The sequence below is a fragment of the Peromyscus maniculatus genome, chromosome 3, assembly GCF_049852395.1.
Source record: "Peromyscus maniculatus bairdii isolate BWxNUB_F1_BW_parent chromosome 3, HU_Pman_BW_mat_3.1, whole genome shotgun sequence".
Lineage (NCBI taxonomy): Eukaryota > Metazoa > Chordata > Mammalia > Rodentia > Cricetidae > Peromyscus > Peromyscus maniculatus.
The window spans coordinates 76627205-76650794 of NC_134854.1; the positions used below are offsets into that span (position 1 = coordinate 76627205).

The following is a 23590-nucleotide window of genomic DNA, read 5'->3' on the forward strand; positions in this document are numbered from 1 at the left end:
GGAGCGGGGTCTCTGAACTGAGAGAGTGAAGCACACAGTAGGGAAAAATCTGTCTGGCGACAGGGGCTTGCCTCTGCTCTAGGTTCAGGTGGAAGCTGTTGGTGTGCTTGCCTGTTTTGTAAGGAAGGAAGTTTCTTGTTGGGCGTATACCTTGGTGGCCATCACAGAAGGTGATGTGCAATACCACAGATCATTCTAATTTCCTCTCTTCACACTTAAAATTAGAAGAAAGTTACTATGTGAGAAAAACACGCTTATCAGGTGAGGTCATGAGAAACATCATGGTAATACATGCAAAATAATTTTACGTTGCCTTATGGATCATTAAGGCTGAGTTGAACTCTCAAAACAGCATTAATAATTTTCTTGCCTGCTACATATGATGTGATCTCTTCCTCACATCTGAGAAATCCTTTGAGAGAAAAAATGTTTTATACTTGTGGTTCCTGCACACTGGTCAGGGTGGGAGCTAGGAGCCCTTCCCTAATGGCATTATTATATTGAATGGTTTCACTTGGTTTGTTCTTACCTTTTTTCTGCTAACAGGACATGATGAGCAGGGGTACAGTAGGAAACACCTCCTAGTAAACCTTGATAGGCTATCCTATGCATCTGATATAACAGTTGAATTAACAGAGTAGACAGTGGCCCTCTCTCTACCGATCATAATACATTAAAAAGTGAGGTGCTACAAAGCTACCCACTCACAAAAGCCACCATAACTATAGTACCAAAAATATTGTAGAATTGAATGTATGAGTTGTTTTGCTTCAAAATCTCTGCCGTGTGCATGAGTGACCTCGGTTTCCCCCTCTTTTGTTGTTTCAGAGGTTGAAGGCCGCACTGACTCACCACCCTGCTGCCATGTCCAACGGGAACATGAGCACCATCGGACACATGATGGAGATGATGGGCTCCCGGCAAGACCAGACGCCGCACCACCACATGCACTCACACCCGCATCAGCACCAGACACTGCCTCCCCACCACCCCTATCCGCACCAGCACCAGCACCCCGCACACCATCCCCACCCACAGCCTCACCACCAGCAGAACCACCCGCATCACCACTCCCATTCCCACCTTCATGCACACCCAGCACACCACCAGACCTCGCCACACCCACCCCTGCACACCGGCAACCAAGCACAGGTAGACCTTCACCAGCATTTCTCTTCTTCTTCTTCTTCTTCTTCTTCTTCTTCTTCTTCTTCTTCTTCTTCTTCTTCTTCTTCTTCTTCTTCTTCTTCTTCTTCTTCTTCTTCTTCTTCGCATGTTAACAGCACAAGCACTAACTCGGCAATCATCTATTGCTGCCTTGTTCAATAAGCCTAGGTTCTCCATCTGATGTTCTGGGGGTTCTGGGGAGCTCTGTGCATTTCCTCAGAAGTGTTCGTGAGCAATAGGACAGGATTGGGTCATAATTTCTATAAACAATGTAGTAAATTTCAGTTTCAAATCTCTAGGGAACAAATGAAAACTAGAAGTTCTCAAAACTCTGTATTTTTGGAAGTGTGTCACAAAGTTTGTCCTAAAAAAATAGGTAATACTGATAGGAGAATGAAGAGAAACTTAAGCAGGGCTGGAGAGATGGCTCTGTGATTAAGAGCACTGGCTGCTCTTCCAGAGGTCCTGAGTTCAATTCCCAGCAACTACATGGTGGCTCACACCCATCTATAATGAGATATGGTGCCCTCCTCTGGTGTGCAGGCATACATGGAGAGAGAGAGAGAGAGAGAGAGAGAGAGAGAGAGAGAGAGAGAGAGAGAGAGAGAGAGAGAGAGAGAGAGAGACTGACTTGAGCTCATGATGAAAGATATAAGTAAAGAGACCTTTGAATTAACAGTTAAAAAACTGAAGAGTTCACTCTCTGACCATGAAGAAGCTCACCCAGGGATGCTAGGATACAAGGTGCTTTAGAGATGGTGAGAAGTGACTCATCCCTGAGTGTGAAACATCTTGGAGGAAGCAGAGAGGCAGCCAAGCTCTGCAGATGATCAGACCCAGAAAAAGGTCAGATCCCAGGGGTGGAGTCCCCAGGGCTGACCCGCAAGAGAACAAGCATGCAGACTGCACTTAAAGAGAGTTGGGGGACCAGGCAGACGTTATGTCACCCAGGCTAAGAAGACAAGCAAGTCCCTGTACAGGAGCGGGCTTTCCTAAGTAGCTGAAGGACATATCCAAGGGTGCGGTGAGCCCTAGTCGCTTTGGGGCTTCGAGCAAGATGACCTTCCCCTGTCTCCTCCACCCATCCCACACTGCCCAGTCCTAACCATCTGGGTCAGAATGGCATTGGAAGCTAGGGTCTGCCAAGGAATGCTTATTCACTCTCTCCTCTGCTGTCTGCCTCTGGAGGCAAGCTCTCAGACCAGGCTCCCTACCCCAACATACCCAAGCCCGGAAAGGTAAGGGGAGGAGGGGGTGATCAGCCACAGGCAGCTTCCTAACCTGTTAGATAAACTTACCTTTGCAAAGATCCTTAGTGGAGTTGAGCTGTACAGCACAAAACCAGCTCTTGGCCTGGCTGACTTTGGTGACTGTGAACAGAGGTATAGATTCATTCCCCATAAAGCTCAGCTTTCCCAATTGCCAACGGTGATAGTGCTAGATTAAATTAATGGGTTTTCAAGAGCATGAAACCACAGAGGCTCTGAAAAAGTTTTCAAGACATGGTAGCCAGGATCAATTCTAAACTTAAATGATTCGAAATGTTTAGCAAGTAGTTCTGTAAAGACGTGTTCCCCAGATCGTATTCTTATTCACATTTTAGTTAACTGTTGTACTGGGTTCTGCCTCAAAAAGGAAAAAAGAAAACCATCTCAGACAAAGGCAGTCCACTCACTCTGTGTTAGTTGCTGAAGTACAAGGACATCAAGGTTTGGAGCAAGTTATTTCAGAGACAAGTTTAACAGTTTTTTAAAATATGAAAGCCATTCATTAGCTAAGTGCCAATTAGCCAATTGCCCTGTTTCAAGTCAGTAAGTGCTCAATTGTATATGCAATTAGCTAATTGCTATTGTAATTAGCTGCACCCAGAGTTTCTTTTCTAAATCCTATTCTAAAAAGAAAGACTCCATATCTGGGGATCATTTAGACAGTATCCTAAACTACCATTCTTACGCTATATATACATGGCTGATTACTGACAAGATCTTGTCAAGTTCTTCAATTATATGTTAGTCTGAACAGTAGGTACAGACATTTCTGATGGTCCTTCCAAATCTGAGAGTCTAAGTTAATTCAGGACAAATTCTGTCTTCATCACATTGCTCTTCATTATTTTTTTTAATCAAAATTTGTAAGAAACTTCCATCTTGAACACAAAATGTCGAGTGACAATAATTAACAGGAATACAGATATTTAGGTTTGAAGTTGTATCTTCAAATTCTCCCAGCTGCCTGTGAGTTCCCTGCATGATTTAGGTGTGAGTTCAGAATCCTGGTGACACTTCACGGTCACCAGGAATATTCCTTAACCAATATAACCCTGGGCCTGCCCTGGACCCAAACTCCCCCTCAGTTAGCACACAGGTTGAAGGCACAGGAAAGGTGTTTGAGTGTAAGGTTGATCGAAGGGAGAGGCCCTTGCTGTAAAGAATAAAATCCAGTTTTGCTTAATTCCATCTTGTATAGAACTGGTAGTGAAGAGATTTCATAAGAGACAAGTAGATGTGAAAACAGCCCAGCAGCAGAAAGCCAGTGTGCTTCCTCCCTCTGCCTGGTTCTGCAGGAGCCAGTTCAGGGGTCAGCATCTGAAATGACACACTCTGCTGCATCTCAGCCAATGGCAAAGATTATGTCATCGCCAGCCACCCCTGTGAGTAAGACCTTAGAAAATGTACTGATTTTGTTATCCCTCTGCGATTGGGCGGAGAGGAATTGTCAATAAAGAGTTTCAGAAAATATCTTCACTTTAGATAAAATTACCGAGATGCAGTCCGACCGACCTCCTGAGCCTGATTCTTTTATAGTTTAGTCATAGAAGGTTTGACAGAGTTTGGGGCCAAAATCTATCACCATCAGTCAAGTGATGTCACCCCGCAGCCATTATTAGTGGCATTACAGTCGTTCTGATGGATTTCAATCATAGAGTTGGAATGTGTTAGGAAAGGGTTTTGAGCTTAGTTTTTTGAAAACTTTTTGCCTGTTATTTCTGTAGGTTAAATGTCTCTTGTAAAACAATTTTATAGGTATTACAACCGTAAACCTGGGTGACTGAGAAACAGGAGAGGGAGGAAGGAGCAAAGGGCATTAGTGAAAGCATTAGGTATCCAGACCTATAAAGAGGAGTTGTAGAAATTTCACAAGGTACTGTGTGTCTGCCTCTTAGAGGGAAATAAAGCTGTCTGTGTGGAGGTCTCCAACCTTTCCATGTTGTGGAGTCCCATGTAGACCTTACAAGGAGTCTCTAAACTTAGTAAAACGTTTTTAATAAAGTATCGACCACTCCTGGTGTTTCCTTCTAATGTAGGTATGTGTGAGGCCACCTGTCTGTGCTGTCCCATCCTACAGTGTGGGACAGAATAAAGTGCCGGATAACAATTGTTAGCTTTCCAAGACCTGTCCGAGTCACTAGAAACCTCTCCTGAGACTCTCTCTTCCTTAATTAGAGCCCTGAGGACCTTGAAGACCACACCCACCTGGAGTCTCTGGGTCCAGTTAGTCCTAGGTACTAAAAATGGAACAGGACACAGGACTCCAACTGCCTTCTGCATTTACAAGCCTCTTCTGTAGGAGTCCAGAGGTGACAGTGACAGCGTCCCATGGTTGTGTCCCCTGATGTGATTTAAACACATTTGGAAGCAAAGGAGCCCACAACCTGCCGTAAGATTTTCTGCAGAACAAAATAAAAAATAACAAAACACTCTTATGGCAATAACCTTGACATGACCTGTTTCAACACAGTAGCTGTCCACTACCAATTTACTGTTCTTTAGAGCATCTTAAATTAAACTTTTTTTAATACCTGAAGGAGAAACAAATGCTCTGCCCCCCTCCCCTTCAAATGCCCGTCTGGAAAAAATTCACCTGTTTGCATCCTTCTATCAGTCACACAGTATCTGGCCCAAAGGCACAGACTCCTGTTCAGCGACTCTGCTCTTATGGGTGTGGTTTCACTGTTTATTTCATTCACTGAGAACAAGTTTCAAATGCTTACTAAAAAACCAACTGGCTTCCTGAGCTTTGCTCTTTTAACACTGGCTTGGGAGTCTTTCTTACCCAACATGTCCTTCCCTGTCCCCATCACTTCCTCCCTCTCCTTCCCCTCAGGTTTCACCAGCCACACAACAGATGCAACCAACCCAGACAATACAACCGCCCCAGCCCACAGGGGGACGCCGGCGAAGGGTGGTGGATGAGGACCCAGATGAGAGGCGGAGGAAATTTCTGGAAAGGAACCGGGCCGCTGCCACCCGTTGCAGACAGAAGAGGAAGGTCTGGGTGATGTCACTGGAAAAGAAAGCAGAAGAGCTCACCCAGACAAACATGCAGCTCCAGGTGCGGTCCCTCCCCATCCCGTCCCCAAGCCTTGTCACGGTTGGCATTTCCTGCCCCGCAGCCGGACTCTTGTTGACCCACGCATCCTACCACACACCTTGCCTCAGAGGAACCCCGGGCCCTCGCATCCAGCATCATTAAGTAGTTCCTGCCCTCAGTCCTCCCACAAGAGATGAGGGACGCATAGGACCAAACACAGGGTTCAGCTGTCTGGCTCCGGGTTTCCTCGTGTGTAAATGGGGAACAACTTTACAGAGTTGGGGGGAAGATGTGAACTCTCGTCCATGATGCAGTCGGCATGGTCCCTGGCACACAAGGCTTTTCATCTGCAAGCTGTGCAGTTCCAGACTGAGGGTGCCTTGGCAGACACCCAATTGTCTGTATTTTTGTTTTGTAACAGTAGAATATTTTAAATGTTTTGTTGTTGTTAGCTTTGTGTGCTCTGAAATTCAAAGCCCGTTTCCAGCTTCATTCGAAACTCAGCAAGGTTGGGATCTTGTGTGATTGTTTGCTTTCCAGGGGTAGCTTAGCTGGGAACTTAGCTGGAGATGCTGTTTCCGGGGTTGTCCTAGGTGAAGAGGAAAGTAATGTACGTGGCTTCTCAGGAGAACTCCCTAGCACGTTGATGATGCCGTTCAAGGTGTTTGTTCTAACATCAGGAAGGTTCTCCAGAGAAAATGACAATTAAATTTACACATGACAACCAGCTTCAGGAACCTTGGGAAACATTTTAGGTACAAGCAGCCGCTCCCAGAGCTGAGAGGGACCTATGGGCATAAGGAAGCATGTAAGGTGACCCAATAGAAAGACTGTAACACCTTGGTGATTGACAGTCTCTCTAGCCTGTCTGGGAACACCTATAGGGAGATTTTTACTTATTTGTTTGCTTATTTATTTATTTGTTTATTCATTTATTTATTTATTCATAGACAGATCTTTGTGTAGCCCACACTGGCCTTGACCTTGCTATGTGTCCAAGGATGACTTTGAACCTCTGATCCCCTTGCCTCTAGCTGGAGAGTTCAGGCATTGAAGGCATGTGACATCATGCTCAAATTTTGTGGTGCTGGGGATCAAGGCTTCACTAATGCTAGGCAAGCACTCTGCCACCTGAGCTACATCCCAGGCCATCTGTGCATCCTTTCAGAGGAACACCTGGGATGTCAAACCCTGGTGTCTTTTCATTGTGAGTTGCTTTAAACGAAAAGGGTTCGTGGCATCCCGTGTACAAGTCAAAAGTATACAGAGGAGGATTGGTGTATCTTCAGTAACTTAGAGGCACCCATCTCCCCCTGCCCCATCCACCTAAATGTATCACCCTTTTTGTGATAGACACGATAAAGTTAGAAAACGCAAAGCTTACATAAAAGTAAGATCGAACGCCAGTTCATGCACACATTTTGGGACCATGTCTCAATGCACCTCCTCCCTATTGGCTGTCCCCTATCTCCAGAGTGTCCGTAGACTGGCTGCCGCACCAACCTGGCAAGGGTTTGATTGCAGAGTGTCAAACCACAAAGCAGTGTCTGGAGCTAGACACCTTCAAAGCCGCAGCTCCACTCGGGTGGGGCAGAGTAGTCCGTGAGAAACTTTTAACAGGAGTGTGGATAAGCATTTCAGAATTTGTGGTTACACTTTCACTTTGACATGTGTTAAAAATGTTATTGGGGGATGGAGAAATGGCTTAGCAGTTAAGAGCTCTGGCTCTTCTTCCGGAGGATTCAAGGTTGGTTCCCAGCACCCATATAGAGCGGCTGTCTGTGCCTCCAGTTTCAGGGCATCTAACACCCTCTTCTGGCTTCCTTGGGCACCTGTACACTCATGTCATACATTCACACAGACATACACATACATATAAATACGAATTTTTTTAAGTTAAATTATGATTGGAACATTAAATCTACAGTTTCACAGACACTTGGAAAATCATTTTATAATGAGTTACTTTGCGGAAATATTTTAAATGAGCGAACACTGGGCTGTGCAGACCCTGCACATATTGCGCACAATGGCTGAGCACTGAGTGAAGCGGAAACTCCTAGCCGTTCTGAGGTCTACAGGAAGATGGTGGAGACCCATGGGGTTTCCAGTTTGAGTGCTATTGACTCTGGGAATTTTTGTCACATCCTGTGAAGTTGAAGCTGTTTCACAGCATCTTTGGGGGTCTATGTACTAGAATCAGGAGAAAAGCCCTCCCTCAGTTGTGACAACCACAGCATCTCCAGACATTGCCATTGAGCCCCTGCTTGGAGCAGAGAGTGTGGGGTTACAAAAGTCTGCTTCGGTTGAGTGCAGGTTCTTTAAACACAGAGCCATGACTAGCCCGAAGACATGTGTCAGATAGAAAACCTTAAATCAGTGTGAATTAAAGCGAGTCCTTGCTGATTTACTCCAGGATCTTTCCTGAGAAGAGTCAGAGCGGAGAGCTGCACAGAAAGATGATGCCCTTGAGTCTGAGGTCAGATGTGTTTGTGCCTTGACATACACTTATTTATGACTGCTTTCAAAAAACACACAAAGTACATTTACCCTTTACTAGACACTAATTCACTGTGTGTGTGTGTATGCTTAATATTTTAGAGCCCAAATAGCTAAAGCAGCCAAGAAAAAGAGGTACTAAGTCCTAAGAACTAGTATTTAAAAAATAAAAATAAAAAAAGCCTCAGCCCTAGGGCGTCTATGCAGCAGACACTGGTGACTTTTGGTTACAGAAACTGTTCAGGGAAAGCAAAAAAGCCACTTATTGATGCTTCTCTGACCAGAAGGACAGAAGCCACCACATCCCCATGTTCTCTGTTACACTGTGTGCTGTGCTCTGTGATGCAGGAGAGAATGTCACAGCCGTGTCTACCTTTGAGTGACCCTTTTCCTCTCACTCTCAGAAGAAAAAGGTGTCTCTCTTGAGACTGGTTCCATGAGCCAAATTTTAAGTAAACAGAAATAGAAGGTGCTAAGCAAACAAGCTCCCGCCAAATGGAACATCCAAGGTTCGAATGGCCAGCTGCCACTTTTGAGTTGTTTTCCGGAGTAGAACCTTCTGGTTAGGCGGCCATACAGCTCCCCGTTAGATTAAAAAAAAAAAAAAAAAAACCTAGACCTCGGAAAACAAAAAGCAGACCCCAGCCTTCCTGGCTTAGTTACACAGCAAATCCTTGCCCAAGTGGTGTAGGAGTTAGAGAAACTTATAAAGTGCCTAATCTAACATTTTTACTATATGGAGAAACTGAGGTTTGGGGGAGATCAGGAGTCACCCCACATGTCACAGGACCAAAAAGTATCCGAGTGAGGACTTGGGCAACTCGCCTGTTGCCCAAAGCTGCTGCTTCGACAGACATCTTTTCCTTCTAAGAAGTCCTTGAACTCTGTGCCACTTTGGGCTGCTGTCAGATCACTGCTGATGTGGCATTTCTAGGTCACTTGCGTTCGGTGGGGATATGGAAATCATCTGGTCACCCACTAAAGTAATTGCTTTTCCTTTTTAGTGCAAAGACACATGGTCTAAGTTGATGCTGAAATTTTAGACACACGAACCCAGGTCTGGGACTTGGCAAGGGAACAGGCCAGATGGAAACTGTTGCTTGACAAATTGAAAGTCCTTTGTTTCTGAGGGGACCAAACCTGCCCTCAGCTAATCTGAAAAGAGGGAGTGGGGTTCTGGGCCGTTTGTGATAATTATGTTTCTGGCACAAACTCCAGCTTATACCAAAACGCATTGTGGATTTATCATATAACAAAATGACATTACCGAAGCCCCAAACTGTAAATGTGCCTGTCAGGGAATTCTGAACGTGCCATTTAAAGGATGTTATTGAAGTGTGGAACACCTCGACATGATTGCTACTTCACCCCCAGGCAGATTTACGGATTAAAACCCCATCACTGTGACAGCAGCCCACTCTTACCATCATTATCTAAATAGCTAACTGCTTTAAGAATAGAGACCTCCAATTCATTTCACAACTAAGAACGGGAAGGGTTGACTTCACTTGCAGAATGTGTTCATTATTTATACTTTGTTTTTAAAAACTCATTTTATAGGGGCACCTAGAACTGGTATTACAACCAACAAAGGTGAGCTTCAAAGGTGAATTTGAATTCACCTCAATTCATAAAGCCAGCTGATACTCCACACAGTTCTGGCTTTTATTTCCTTGCTGAACTTCTAGGCCAACTTTGACTTCTTTCATGCATTTTTGAAACATTTGCTATCTGGTTTTTCTCTCAGAAAATGAATTCAAGGTGATTCTAGTCCTCTACCTTGAAAAAGGTTTTGACTAGACGCACAAAGCACAGTCTAGTGTTTGTGCGTTCCCTGCTTCCATCTTCTTTGGATGCAGAGCATCCTATCCAGTCTCCTTCCCCGAGGACAGCAGTTCTTGTCCTTTGTCAAGTTAAAGAACCTTTGTGACACCTGATGAAGGTTCTGGATGCTCTCAGTATGAGTACAATGTGCACATAGATGGTTTCTCTCTCTCTCTCTCCCTCTCTCTCGTTCTCTCTCTCTCTCTCTCTTTCCTCTCTCTCTCTCTCTTTCCTCTCTCTCTCTCTGTGTCTCTCTGTCTCTCTCTGTGTGTCTCTGTGTCTCTGTCTCTCTGTGTGTCTCTCTCCCTCTCTCCCTCTCCCCCCTCTTCCCCCCCTCTGTCTCTCTCTCCCCATAATGAAACTGTGACAACGCACTGTTAACATCTGGTCATCCAGACAGCCTGGAGTATAACATCCCTGAGAATGCCCCAAGTGGTCCACTGGCAAATGAAGCTCGAGATCAGTTCCATTTGATAGTTAGGTGATTGGCTTTCTCAACAGGAAGGCAACACAAAATCGTTCTGGAATAAGAAGCTGTCTTCTATCGCCGGGCGGTGGTGGCGCACGCCTTTAATCACAGCACTCGGGAGGCAGAGGCAGGTGGATCTCTGTGAGTTCGAGGCCAGCCTGGGCTACCAAGTGAGTCCCAGGACAGGCGCAAAGCTACACAGAGAAACCCTGTCTCGAAAAACCAAAAAAAAAAAAAAAAAAAAAAGAAGAAGAAGCTGTCTTCCTAAGAGCTAAACTGTTCCAGCCATTTTGGTTTGGACCTTGGTGGAGAGGTTTGGACAGTCCACTCCTACTGCTGTCCTTAGAAGTGATGTCGTTCTGTTGGCTTTGCAGGGCTAGGTAAACAGCCCAGAGCCTGCCCTGCCTGTGCCAGGCAAGCGCTGCACCCCTGAGCCACACCTTCAGCCCCCACACCTGATCATTATGCTCAACCCCAGGAGTAAGCTGCTTTTCCTTTGGGTTGCTATGCATGAATTCCAAGGCCCTCCAGCTTTTGCTTATTCCTCACAGCATCAGAGTGATGTGCATTAAGCCAGGGGCTGCTTACTTTTCCCTGTTGATTTCTTAACTAGTATTCAGTTCCCAGCTGGGACAGGGCCAGCTCACACAATTACTAACATCAGAAATATGTGCGTATTCAAGTCTATCCTTAAATGGTGGTCGGTTTTTACAACGCTCTCTGAGCTCCTATGGCTCTTTTAGACATACTTTATTTTTTTATGTATATGAGTGATTTTTTCCTACATGTATGTATGGACACTATGTACATGCCTAGTGCCCATGGAAACTAAAGAGGGCATTGTTGAATCCCCCAGAACTGGAGTTATGGATGGTTGTGAGCTACCATGTGGGTGCTGGGAACCCAGACCAGGTCTTTTGCCAGAGGCCTGACCATCTCTCCAGTCCTCTCTCCTGCATCCTGACAGAACTTTACACCACTCAAGACCTTGGTTTCTCTGCTTACAGCATATTGGTTTATTAACGAAGCCTTTTGCTAGTCATGGACAAAATGCGGCTGTCATATAGTTTGATACAGTTTTAGTGAGAGGCCTGACTGACTGTATGCATTGTTTTATAGTAAAATTGCTTTGTGGAAACGGAAAGTGGATTGTGAAAGAGTTTGGGATGTGCTCCCACTCAGTGATGTGGAAAGCTAGTGAATGGCATTATTGGTGTTTTGAAAAGAAGCAATGGACACACCCTGACTGGAGCTCAAATGTTGCCCAGGACACAGTAGGGGATAAAATGGAACCTGCATTTACCTTCTGCAAGATGGCCACCAGCCTTCAAACAAGACTGGTTTTTAATTCAAGAGGTGTTAAGAAAGCAAAATATAACCCAGTTTGGTTTTGTTGGCTAATTTTTAACTGACTTTGGTTATTTATTGTGGGGTATGCATGTGCCATGTCACACATGTTGAGATCAGGGTCACTTGTAGGAGTTGGTTCTCACCCTCCACCACGGGGCTCCTCGGGACTGAACTGCAGTCCTCACTCCTGAGCCACCCCCACGTTTGGCTTGCATACTTCACTAGTTGTTTTCTGGGTCACAGAAAAGGGGTGGCTCCCCTGTGCCATTTCCTAAGTGTCGTTATCTACATCATCTGCGGCTGAGAGTTTTGCTGGGGGCACAGGTGTCAGGAATGGTGTGTCCAGAAAAACATCATTGCTAAAATATGCAAATCATATGCCATTTGATGGTGATGTGTGCGTGCACAAATACACACACATCACAGTTCTCAGTTTCAGAACAGATTTTAAATAAATATATATATTAAATGGTCTAAAGGTGACTTTCTTTCCTACATACTATTTTAAAAACAAGGAGAACTTGGTGGTGCTGGGAAAACAAAGAAGGTTATTTAAACTTCATAATTCAGTTATAGTTCAAAGAAGAGTTGGTTGAGGGCTGATGGGAATTTCCCTGTAAAATAAAGTTGTTCCACTTGCCCCAGAATTGCCAAAAGTCACTTTGGGCTATGGCTGGCCCCTATCAATCATACTCACTGGGAAGTGGGAGGTACCATCTGCCTTCATGAATGCTCTCAGATTTAAGAGCAATTTTCCTGTACCATTAAGTGGCTTATTTACATTTAGGTGAATTTCTTGTTATGACCATTTGTGTGTGTGTGTGTGTGTGTGTGTGTGTGTGTGTGTGTGTGTGTGTGTGTGTGTGTAGTTTGAAGGATAATGGGGAAAGCTTACAATGCAGACATTTGTTACTTTATTAGCAATCTATTCGGTGTGGTGCAGTTGCTTCCAATGGCCCAAATGTATTTGGAAATAGGAGATACTCTTAAGAGAATAGTTCCAAGTTTTCAAGTAACTTCTAGACTTCTAGAAATATTCTTCTCTAGTTTATTTATAACTGGAGGGTCAAATTCATGTCATGAGTGTCACCAAGCTCATTGTACATTGTACCGTTTCTGGTTCTATCTTCTAAATACTGTGACTGAGGATGGCGGAAGTTAGTCAAATTGTATTACCTCCCTCGGGTTGTGTGATCAGTGAAGAGCAGGGGTTCTCACCTGTATGACCTTGTTCCAGAGCCCATCACTGGGAGGGTGTGGTCTATTTTTTTAAAATAGGGTTCAGTTCTTGAGTTAAACTCTGGTCTCTTCAAAAGACCCACAACAGATTAGAGAGTCAAGTTGGAAGAAAGCTACAAAATTCAGATCCATCTCTCCAAATAATGTTCTTCATGTGGCTTAGACACCAACAGTAGGGTTTGATGATTTTTGTTGCTGAAAACGGGAGGGACTTTGCGTTTGCACTTTTTTTTTGGCCATCTCAACACAGTTTTAATATGTCTTTCCAGAATGAAGTGTCCATGTTGAAAAATGAGGTGGCCCAGCTGAAACAGCTGTTGCTCACACATAAAGACTGCCCAATAACAGCCATGCAGAAGGAATCACAAGGATATTTAAGTAAGTCACTGCTTTATTCTTTAGAAACCACATGTTTTGTCACTAATTTTGCACTGAATTTTACTAAAAGGGAAAAATACAGTCTAGGTTGCACACCCAGGAAGATATACTGGAATTACTGAGTGCTTACAGGCTCTCCTGCCAGGGAGGGGGGGGTGGTCTTTCCTGACCTCTCCAACACCATGCCCACCACTTCCTGATCACTTCTGGCCATACTTTCCCTGGCATTTCTGCATTACCAAATTCCAGCTTTGTAGCCAGGAAGAAACTAGTCTGTGGGGGTCCAATTACCAGCAGCCTGATCCTCCTGCTGGGAAATCTGCAGGCTGGGAGGCAGCCTTGGGGTGAATCACTTCTAGTGTCTCAAGAGATCCTGCATGTTGCCCACCATTCTGGCAAGTTCCTGGGCTGTTGGAGTTTACCAGCAGGCAAAGTGGGGCCCCCCTTTCCCTGTCTCCACTTTCTGCACCTTGAATATCAGTAGACTAAATGCTAGTTGTAGAAGGGATGGTGGGAGGAAGAATGATTCACAGCTGAAGGTCAATTTGTTTTCAAATAATTTTTTAGATTGAGCAACACAGATTCTCCCACCACATGTGAGTATTTTTCCACATTTAATATATGAATGGTATCTGAAAATACAACATGGGGAAGTTCACGTACCCAGACTCAAACTCAAGGAGTCATTTTTACTGATGGAGAAAGTACGGTTTTACACGTAGCTGTAAAACCTGGAAGGCTTAGCTTAGTGACTTCAGTTTAAAATGAAGTTTGGGTTGTGCCTTCCAGAAGAAAATGTGTGAAACTCTTCCACATGAAGGAAATGTCTAATAGCGTTTTTATTTGTGCCTGAGGAATTCCCACAAGATGGAGCTATATTTGTGGGTGTGTCTGTGTTCTCTTCTAGGTCCAGAGAGCAGCCCCCCTGCAAGCCCCGCCCCAGCATGCTCACAGCAGCCCGTCATCCAGCATAACACCATCACGACGTCCTCCTCGGTCAGCGAGGTCGTGGGGAGCTCCACCCTCAGTCAGCTCACAACTCACAGAACAGACCTCAATCCTATTCTTTAAAGGGCAGTGGTCAAACCTGGCCTCTGAGAAGAGCTGGAACATGCCATACATCCTTTCCTCCAAAGGGCATTTTTAGAAGTAACTCAGACCTGGAAGACGCCTCAGCCCTTCAAAGACTGGCTTTCATTTTTATAGTTATTATGGAAATGTTGTCTTTTATACTTAGTTATATAAGAAAAAGGGAGTTATGCAATGAATATCTATCAGCTTGGGAAGCGCGTTGGTGCTTTTCTCCAATTTTTTGGTACCAGTTTCTTGTTTATAAACGGAATCTTTCCTGTATATAGCCATAATTTCATTCTTACCAGTCCAACCCTTTGCCTGGAACAACGAATCTTGTTAAACTACAGCTTTTAGCCAAAATGAGGTATACGTAGATATCAAGTGAGATGGATCCACAGTAACTGGGTAGGAAATCTGATGACGTCATAACTCATGTTGAGTTTGTGCTGTGACGTCACCAGAATCTCAGCTAAACACATGGGCCTTCCTGAATTTTTTTTCTTGTTAGAAAAAAGAAATTATGGTCCATCGATGTCCCAAGAAAGCCACCAAGCATCTCAGGCCCTCTCCTGCTCTTGCCCACTTGCTCAGATGTCCAGTATCCTTCTCCAAGACTATTTCCCTGGATTCCTTATTAACTCTTTGTTTGGACTCTCTTCGGTTTTGCCTTTCCACCTTCAGCTTTGCATGTGAAGAAGAAAATAATGTTTAAAGAAGAAGAAAAGCAAATACTGAAACTGTGGACCTAGCCATTGCTTCACTTGAGTTTAACCCACAGCTGGAGTTCATTCAACTCCTGCCTTTCACAAAAAAAAAAAAAAAAAAGTGACCAGGAGATGTTTAATGTGCCTGATTTAACGTTTTTAATAACCAGAGCAAATAAAAGGTGGTTTGGTTATAGGTGAAGCACTATTGAATGCCAGCTGTGGAGACATTAGGGACAGGAACTTTGTAAGCCCCAACTGTGAAAGTCCAAATTAGGATGTGGGCTCTGACATCACACCCTCGAATTACAACTCGTTTCTATGGCCTGTCTATAATGTTGAAAAATCCATGCACTATATAATAGTTCAGAAGGGCTCTGTTCACTACACAGATTACATTGTTCAATCATCAGCTGCTAATAGCCTAAGATTTATTATTATTTTTTTCCCTAAGCCTATGGAACCAGCTCTGCTATTCTGGTGGGCAAAAGCAGGCTCACTCCTGGAGCCAGAGGGAGGGAGAAGCAAGGCCAGTGTTTCTGCAGGGTGCTTGCAGTCTGTCAGGACAGACAGACTCTTTGGCTGCCAGTTGAGTTCCGTGGAGGTGGCCAGGCTGATGCACTCTTATGAACGGTTCTGATTTATATTTTCAGCAACTTCCATGGACTTGCCCATTATGAAAAGCAGATCAAACCTGAACCACAGTTGTGCCTCCTTGAAACAAGCCATTCTACTCTGCTGGTGTTTTAATATCATGTTTCACGAATAATAGGGGCTAATGTTTCTCACTAGCAGTCAAGGCATATGCTGGTGTTTCATCTCCGCCCAAATACTTCACCTCCTAACCTGTGTGTGTGTGTGTGCGCGCGTGCGTGCACATGGATGTGTGTGTGCCTGTGTGTGTGTGTGTGTGTATGTGTGTGTTTGTGAACAGTATAGGTTTTAAAAGAACAGTATTTTACAAAAGCTGTCACTTTTATAAGAGTTCAGTAAAGGAAGGATGTACTTTTTCGCTCACTATAGTTTAAAAAATCTATTTTAGAGGAAAAAAAAGAAAATATGAGGGCTCTGAAGCATGATTTTTATAACTAGTTTCAGTTTTATCTAATAACTTACTTTAAAAATCAATATTTATCAACAATTTTTTCCATGTATGTCGTGCTTTTGAGAGACAGGTTTGACTGTTCAGTAAAGTTTAAGACTTGGATATATGGCCTAAGAATAAAAAAAAAAACAAATGCAAAAAAAATAATAAATACATAAAAAGAAGAAAAAGAAAAATGGAACGGGAAGAAAAAAGATGGGGTGAACAGAATTTTCTATTGTATTTTAGGAAATGTAAGTGTATCATTTTCAAGTATTTTAAATACTGAATTCATATTGTTATTATTTTTTTCTGAATTCCAGCAGTAACAGAATGGTTTAACCTAACTGGCTCCCTAAGAAATGTTTAAGACTTAGATTTGAAAGAAGTTCATATTCATGACTCTGGTTTGAAATCAAAAGTAATTTTCTGCACAATTCCTTCCTTAGGCCAGGTAGATATTCTGCTCCCCTCGAAAGACAAGGGGTGCAGGTTGGAGTGGTTGAGCTGGTAGCTATATCTTACATTTGCTTTGAGTTAAACAAGACCCTTTCTCTCTTGCCTACATGTTTAGCCCTTGAAGAAATGGATTTCTTTTTTAGATCCACCAGTAATACCACAACGTCCAGGGAGTAACCTGTCACTGAAATTATGATTTTCTTTTTTTTTTTAGTTTACTTCTCCCGCCTCTTCACTGAAATCCTTAGCTGTTAAACGGGCGGGCTTTGCAGCTAAGAACTTGCCTGCGTTTTCTTAATTCCGCGACTCGACAGCTTGACTGATGTGCATTATTTATAGCTCAATTATGTCTGTTTTTTATGCTAAGTAGGCAAGCCACCACACACAGCCAACCTTTCTCAACATATAATTAGAATCAACTGCCTTCGTGTTCCGCGCAGGGCCTTTAGGTGTGTTTGTTTGTAATAGGGAGCTGCTTCTTCTGTGCGGGTGCCAGCTTGTTGTCAGTACTTCCTACAATCCCAGAGAGAAAAGCTTTTCTTGGTGAAATCTAAAAACCTGGTCCACCCCTGGTAAAGATGCCACATAAAGGTCCAGTCTTTACTGGATGGCAGAGCCTTCCTGAAAGGACCCTGGCCGTGCCTACCATACACCAGCCACTCCAAGCGAGCATCCTTTTAACACCATTATCTTCTCCCAGCCAGTTACTATGTCAACCATGCAGACTTTTTTTGTGAATCAGAAGCAATGGCCTTCAGAGTCCCCCATCCAAGGAAGAGAAGCCCCAGAAGCCCTGCTTCTCCTTACTCCCGTGGGGCTCCGTTATCATAGGATCTGCTTCTGAAGTCCCTGCCAGCCTCCTGGGCACTTCTCCAGTCCCTCCCTCCCTCATGTGCTGAGAGCTGGTAACTTAGTCCACCCCAGAGCACTTTGGCCTTGGCCAGGTGGATTCTCACCTCGATAAAGGCATTGTTTCTCTTTGACGCCTTCCTCAATCTATGATGTTGGGATAGGTAGGTTGAAAGGCCCAGCCATGGGTGAATGTACTAATCTCCAAGCTAAATGTCCAGTTACATGTGGTCCCCAGGTGACCGTACTCATCCCTTTCCTACCCTTTTGTTAACGTGTGCAGGTCACCATGGTAACACAACCTCTGGGAGACCAGTAGAAGGTACGCCGTCCCTGTGTGTATCGTGAGAATTTGGGTGACTAACTCAGCCTGTGCTCCTTGGAGCTTATCTAGTCGATAAATAAAATGCAGTGTGTGTTCGGAGAGAGGTGTCAGCGGGGAGTGTTCAGGTGACTGTTGCCTGTTAGTAAAGTAAATTGTAGTGGCTTAGAGTTTGCCATTAAAATCATAAACCAGCTTCAGAAAAACAAAAACAGCCCTTAGCTGGGATTATTTTTGAAACACCAGTCACTGCTATAAAACTAGCCTTCCAGTTAGGGTAGAATGTCCTTCTCTTCGAGTAATTAAACCATCTGAGAAAATATGTATGTATGTATGTGTATACAGTGGGATTCAAGGACCAAAGCAAAATTTGAACAGGAATCTATTAATTTAGAATTTATAAGATATTTATTAATAAATGTTATTTTAAACATTCCATTTGAACAGTATTCTTCTGTAGGGTCTACGTGTCTTGAGAATGTTAGTCCACAATAAACTGCCCCAGTTAGGGTGCCATTGGTCAGGGTCTGGGATGGCTATTCCCATCACTTGCTGGAAGCCCATGCTTTGTTCTCTGTGCATAGACCTTTGGAGGCTTGTTTGCTGTTCTGTGAGTTACTGGGTAATCTACATTCTGAGAAAGGGTTTTCTGTTTTGTTTTGTTTTTGTTTAAAAAAAACATTTCTTCTTTTCATTTTTAAATTAAGTGCTTTCATTTAGGAAGAAATTCATCCGAAAGGGCATCAGTGACAAGAAGCAGAACAGCTTTTTAATTTTTTTCTTTTCTGTCTTTGTTTTTGCATAAAATGCTTTCCTCCTCACTTCTCTTCACTGCACAACCATCTCCCAGAACACCTTGCACTACTCAGCTCTCTGGAGCTGCCTGGCCCCTCGAAAATAATGGGTAGCAGCTTTAAGACTCTCAAGCTCCGTCCTGTCCGGTCCCGTCGTGTCGTCGTCGGATCTGAAGGGGAAGGGAAGCCCGCTTCCCCGGGTAAAGCCGTGCCTGTGCCTGTGCCTGCGCCACAGCAGTGATTTAGAACCCCTCTTCTGCTTTGAAAATAATTTATATGTTAAAGTTGCACTTTAGGTCCTGACCCCTCCCCCTCTCTCTGCTTCTCGGTCTGACCTCTCTCTTGACCTCCAACTTGCCTTGGCTCCACCCTTCACAACTGGTCTGTGTAGGCGGCCGTGCTGCACCATTTCAAACCCTTTATAGAAAATTCGCACCGGGTTCGTTCGTATGTGCATTCATTCCTAGCGTGGCTAGGCAGCGCTTCTCACAGCCTCGTGAAACCTGCTCCAAGAATGCCAAGAAGAGCCAGTACACAGTGCGACGTGTCCCCTCCATCTCTTCCTTCCTTGCATGGTTTTGAAAATTGCTATATTGTGCAACAGATGTGAGGCAGCAACTAGTAAGCTATGCTTGCGATTTTCTAGCTCATCCTCCAAACCAAAGTGTCCTGAGTCAGCCAGGAGACTTCTTGTCTCGTGTGCCATGGTGCGCACTTTACTGTTGTCCCAGCCATAGTCTGTGGAAGGCTGCTGAAGCAACAGTGGCCCTGCCCTCTCACTCCTAGGTCTCAAAAACACAATGCTGCCTTGCAGTGTGACTAAGGGCAGCACCTCTGTTTTATAATTACAGCCCAAGGAAGGGTCAGAAGACAGAGGAGCAATAAACTTATGAGTAAAAATCTGATACCAAAACACAGAGAACTTCTCAGATCAGCCTAGTTCATCGTGGTGTGACAATAGAAATATGTCCCTGTGTTCAAAGTCTCTTGCTATTCCTTGTGGAACTTTTCAGTGATGTAATGCTCATAGCCAAATTGCTTAAAGAATGCTTATATATTTTTTTCCTTATAAATCATCTATTTTTTGAAAAAGAAAAACCTATTTAACTGCAAACTGAAGATAGAGTAAAGCCAAATTGCCAGCATTTGTTCAAACATTAATACCAGTAAGTGGCCCTTTGATGCCTTTCCAACCTTATCACCAGGAAGGAATCAATAATCAACTGCTATATTTAAATCAAGTTAAAGCATCTAGCTCATTAGAAGTCAGGACCTAGGAACTTCTTCCTAAGCCATTTAAGGTTTCCCTACATTGGGGTTTATATCCTCGAACTTTATAGGGATTTTTTAAAACACAAAATCATTTCACCTCACGTCAGACGATGTGGGACCTGAATAAATTAGCTTTAACTACATCATTCAAATCTTCCACAAAATCAATGCATTAGATTTGCGTTTGCTCCTTTAAAATGCCATACTGCTGAAATTGCAAGAGACAGTAGTGGTGCCCCATGCAGGGAGTTAAGAGAAAGGACCCTTCCCTAGCAGCTGCGGGCAGGAAGACCTGCCCACCCCTTCCTTTCCAAGATCTCTGCTAATCTCATCTGCCTCACAGAGAGAAACACTGCCTTTGAAGATTGTCTCTGAGGAAAAAAAATAAGCTTGAAATGCTCTCCATAGAGAGTACATAATACTTGGGATCTTCTGAAAAGACCCCCAAATAATGGCTCTATTCAAACACAAAGTTCTAGGACAATTGGAATAGAAACATTGTCCAAAAATATAACAGAAAAAAAGTTTAGCACTGTGTAAAGTAAGTGTTGATTGATAAAGCGTCCCCCTCCCCCCCGCCAAAAAAAAAGTGCCGTCACTTTAAGTTCTGAAGTTGGGGTTGTCATTGTAAACAGCAAAGCCTTTGTGTTTGTGTGTCTGTCTGTAAAGCAACCACCTTCCAATTGGAGGGAGAAAAAAACTGGGGGGTACATACGTGTAAATATTTGCTGCAGCATTTTAATGTGTTTAATTTTCTGTTTAGCTTTTTGTTGCATTGTGAACACATTTATTGTTACCAATGGACAATGAGTTCATTAAGACTGTTCGACTAGGTCAGATTTTTACTTCTCTTTCTAGCAAGAAGAGACGAGATTTTGTGCATTTGTACAAATGTTAATATCACTGCAATTCCAATATAATAAAGCACTCAAAAGCAAGTAATGTGGGTCACTTTTTTATGACGGAATTTGGGCTCGGAGATACTGGCACCCATTCTTCTTACAGTCTGGGTACTGCCTGGTGAACCAAAGCTCCCCTCCCCCCCAAGGTCACTGTTGTGTGGGGACAGGTCAGGGCCAGGATTCCTCCTTCCCAGCGTGTCTCTGCGCTCTTCCCCTTTTCCATCCAGCTTCTCAGCGGAGACCACTGCTAACAGATTCTCACAGGTGGTCACTCCTGGTCTTCACTAAGGGAGGCAGAGCTTTGCAGATCTTAATGCCAGACATCCCCAGTTCATGCCCCAGTTATGTTGGAAAATCAAGAAGCCACTGTTGGCCCCATGGGAGTTCTTCACTTGACCCCCTCCCTGCATGTGGCAAGGCTCCTTGAAGTATTCTAGATGGTTCCTTCCTCAGGGCTTTTCCTCCTTTATTCTTTTTAGATAATTCTCATTCCTCTTACCCAGTCTTCTCATACTACATTACCTTAGACCTGTGGGAGACTGAACCATAGGGGCTGTCAGAATTCTTCCATAAATTCCTTGACTCCAACATTATTGCAGTACAGACCCTCTGGGAGGTCTCCCACAGGTCACTTCTCCTTGCACGTTCTCAGGACCAGAGCTGCTCACTTGTCCTCTTCATGAGTCAGCAGGAAGAGCCTAGTTCCCTTATAATTTTCACTCAGTTCTCATCTAGCGAGAAAATTAATAGTTCATATTACATTTGGGTAATCCGTTATGACTGCATCTGCATTATCTTAAACAGGGCATTTGTTATGTATACCTGGTTTGGTAGCTTTGATCTTCATTTTCCTCCTAGACAGATTGTGTGCTTAAAGAGGAGGAGCCCCATAGCTGGGTGACAGTGGCACACGCCTATAATCTTAGCACTAGGGGTAGAGCCAGGCGGATCTCTGTGAGTTTGAGGCCAGCCTGGTCTACAGAGCGAGATCCAGGACAGGGACCAAACTATACAGAGAAACCCTGTCTTCAAAAACCAAAAAAAAAAAAAAGGAGAGAGAGAGAGAGGGAGGGAGGGAGGGAGGCCGGCCCCATCAGGAAGGCTCAAGAGATAAAGGATGTGAAAGTTATTGCACAGCATCTAACTGGACTCTATCAATTCCGATTAGGAGGTCTCTGAGAAGGCAACACTAACTGGTTCTAGGTGTGTCTGTGGAGACTGTTCTCATTCTGCGCTGTTTTGTTTGCTCAGTCACATCTATGACTCCACCATTTCTGATAGCCTCACTCAGCAGCATGTTCATAGTCTCTCAATGCAAACTGCCCAAAGGAGCTCATGATGCCTCCATCTTTCTATCCCTGTTCCCTGGATGCACACACTGGACCAGGGTTTCTCCCTATCAGCTCTAACTTGGGAAGCTGGGTGATGGGGGCTTAAATCTCTGACTTCTGGAGATGGAGAAGGATTTTCCAAAAGGGAGTGCAGAGAAAAATGGTGACTTTGTGAAAAATCACTGATATTTCTAGAAGTGCCTTGTAGAAATCATGTCTCACTGCTATAAAGCATGCCTTGAGGTGAAAGTTCAGGGAGAAGACTAGAACAACATCATGTATAAGGCAGATGTTAAGAAATGTTCATCAAATGAATACATGCATGAGTGAATGGTGGATTTTTTCTTTATTAAAAGCTTGGGGCTGAAACAGAGCATTTATTGAAGATTAAAGGCAAGCCTGGAGAGTTGGCTCAGTGGTTAAGAATACTTGCTACTCTTGCTGAGGACCTGGGTTCAGATCTTTGCACTCTCATAGTGGCTCACATCTGTCTGTGACTCCAGTTCCAGGCAATCCAATGCCCTCTTCTGGCCTCAAAGGGTAATAGGATAATAAGTTGTCCAAATCTTAGATAGTCTTTTAATAAAACACCTGGTACCAGATATTGGGGTGAAAGCTGAAAGATCAGACAGAGAAGCAAAGAAAGCCACCACCTACTACCTCACCAACTCCACAAATCCTCTGACTGAAATCCTCTGAGTCTTCACCCAAAAGGATCTCAGCTGAACTGCTTTAGTTCGGTTCCTTGTGCTTTGTATACCTGTCTCTGCCCGGCCGTCAGTTCCTGGGATAAAAGGTGTGTGTGCTTCCCATTATTGGGATAAAAGGCGTGTGTGTTTCCCAGTACTGGGATTAACGGTGTGTGCCACCACTGCCTGGCTCTGTTTCCAATATGGCCTTGATCTCACTGAGATCCAGGTGGATCTCTGCCTCCTAAGTGATGGGGTTAAAGGTGTGTGTCACCACTGCCTGGCCTCTATATCTGATCTAGTGGTTAGCTCTGTCCTCTGATCCTCAGGCAAGCTTTATTAGGGTACACAATATATCACCACAAGGTTTGTGTACATACACCCAGAAAAATACTCATTAAATAAATCTCTTAAAAAGTTTAAAATAATTTTGTACAGCTATTTTTTTTCTGCATGTCATGGCTCAGCTTATAGGCCTTGATATTCGAACCATAAGAATCAGCCATGACTAAGAGTATATTTCTGTTTTCTTGAGTGTTGTAATGATTTTCCACTCTCTTGCTTTGAAGTGATTTTATACTTATGCTTTCCAAGAAAGGTCATTGTCATGCTTTTCTTACAACTTCATAGGTGTTTCTTAGGATACTAGAATAATATCCTTGAAGGTGAGACTAGGACACATTCTCTTAAAAAATTAATTATTTTTATACAAGATATTTGATAATATTTTTCCCCTCCTGCTCCTCCTAGATCCTCCCCAACTCCACCTCTCCCTCCTGGAAAACAGTAACAACAACAACAACAACAACAAAAAAAAAAAAAAAAAAAAAAAAAAAAAAAAGAAAGAAAAAAGAAAAAAAAAGAAAGAAAGAA

At 43.7% G+C, this 23590-nt stretch overlaps 1 protein-coding gene across 5 annotated transcripts in view; it reads left to right on the forward strand.

Moving 5' to 3' along the window:
* Window positions 1–20733, forward strand: part of Creb5 (cAMP responsive element binding protein 5) — a 402021-nt gene extending 381288 nt beyond the window's left edge. For all 5 annotated transcript variants that reach the window (XM_006982222.4, XM_076566830.1, XM_076566832.1 and 2 more), the window contains 4 exons: window positions 829–1152; window positions 5272–5499; window positions 13129–13237; window positions 14145–20733. In XM_006982222.4, the coding sequence (XP_006982284.1) occupies window positions 829–1152; window positions 5272–5499; window positions 13129–13237; window positions 14145–14308 (825 nt within the window). In that variant the 3' untranslated portion in view covers window positions 14309–20733. The remainder of the gene's footprint in view (window positions 1–828; window positions 1153–5271; window positions 5500–13128; window positions 13238–14144) is intronic.
* Window positions 20734–23590: the final 2857 nt, after the last annotated feature.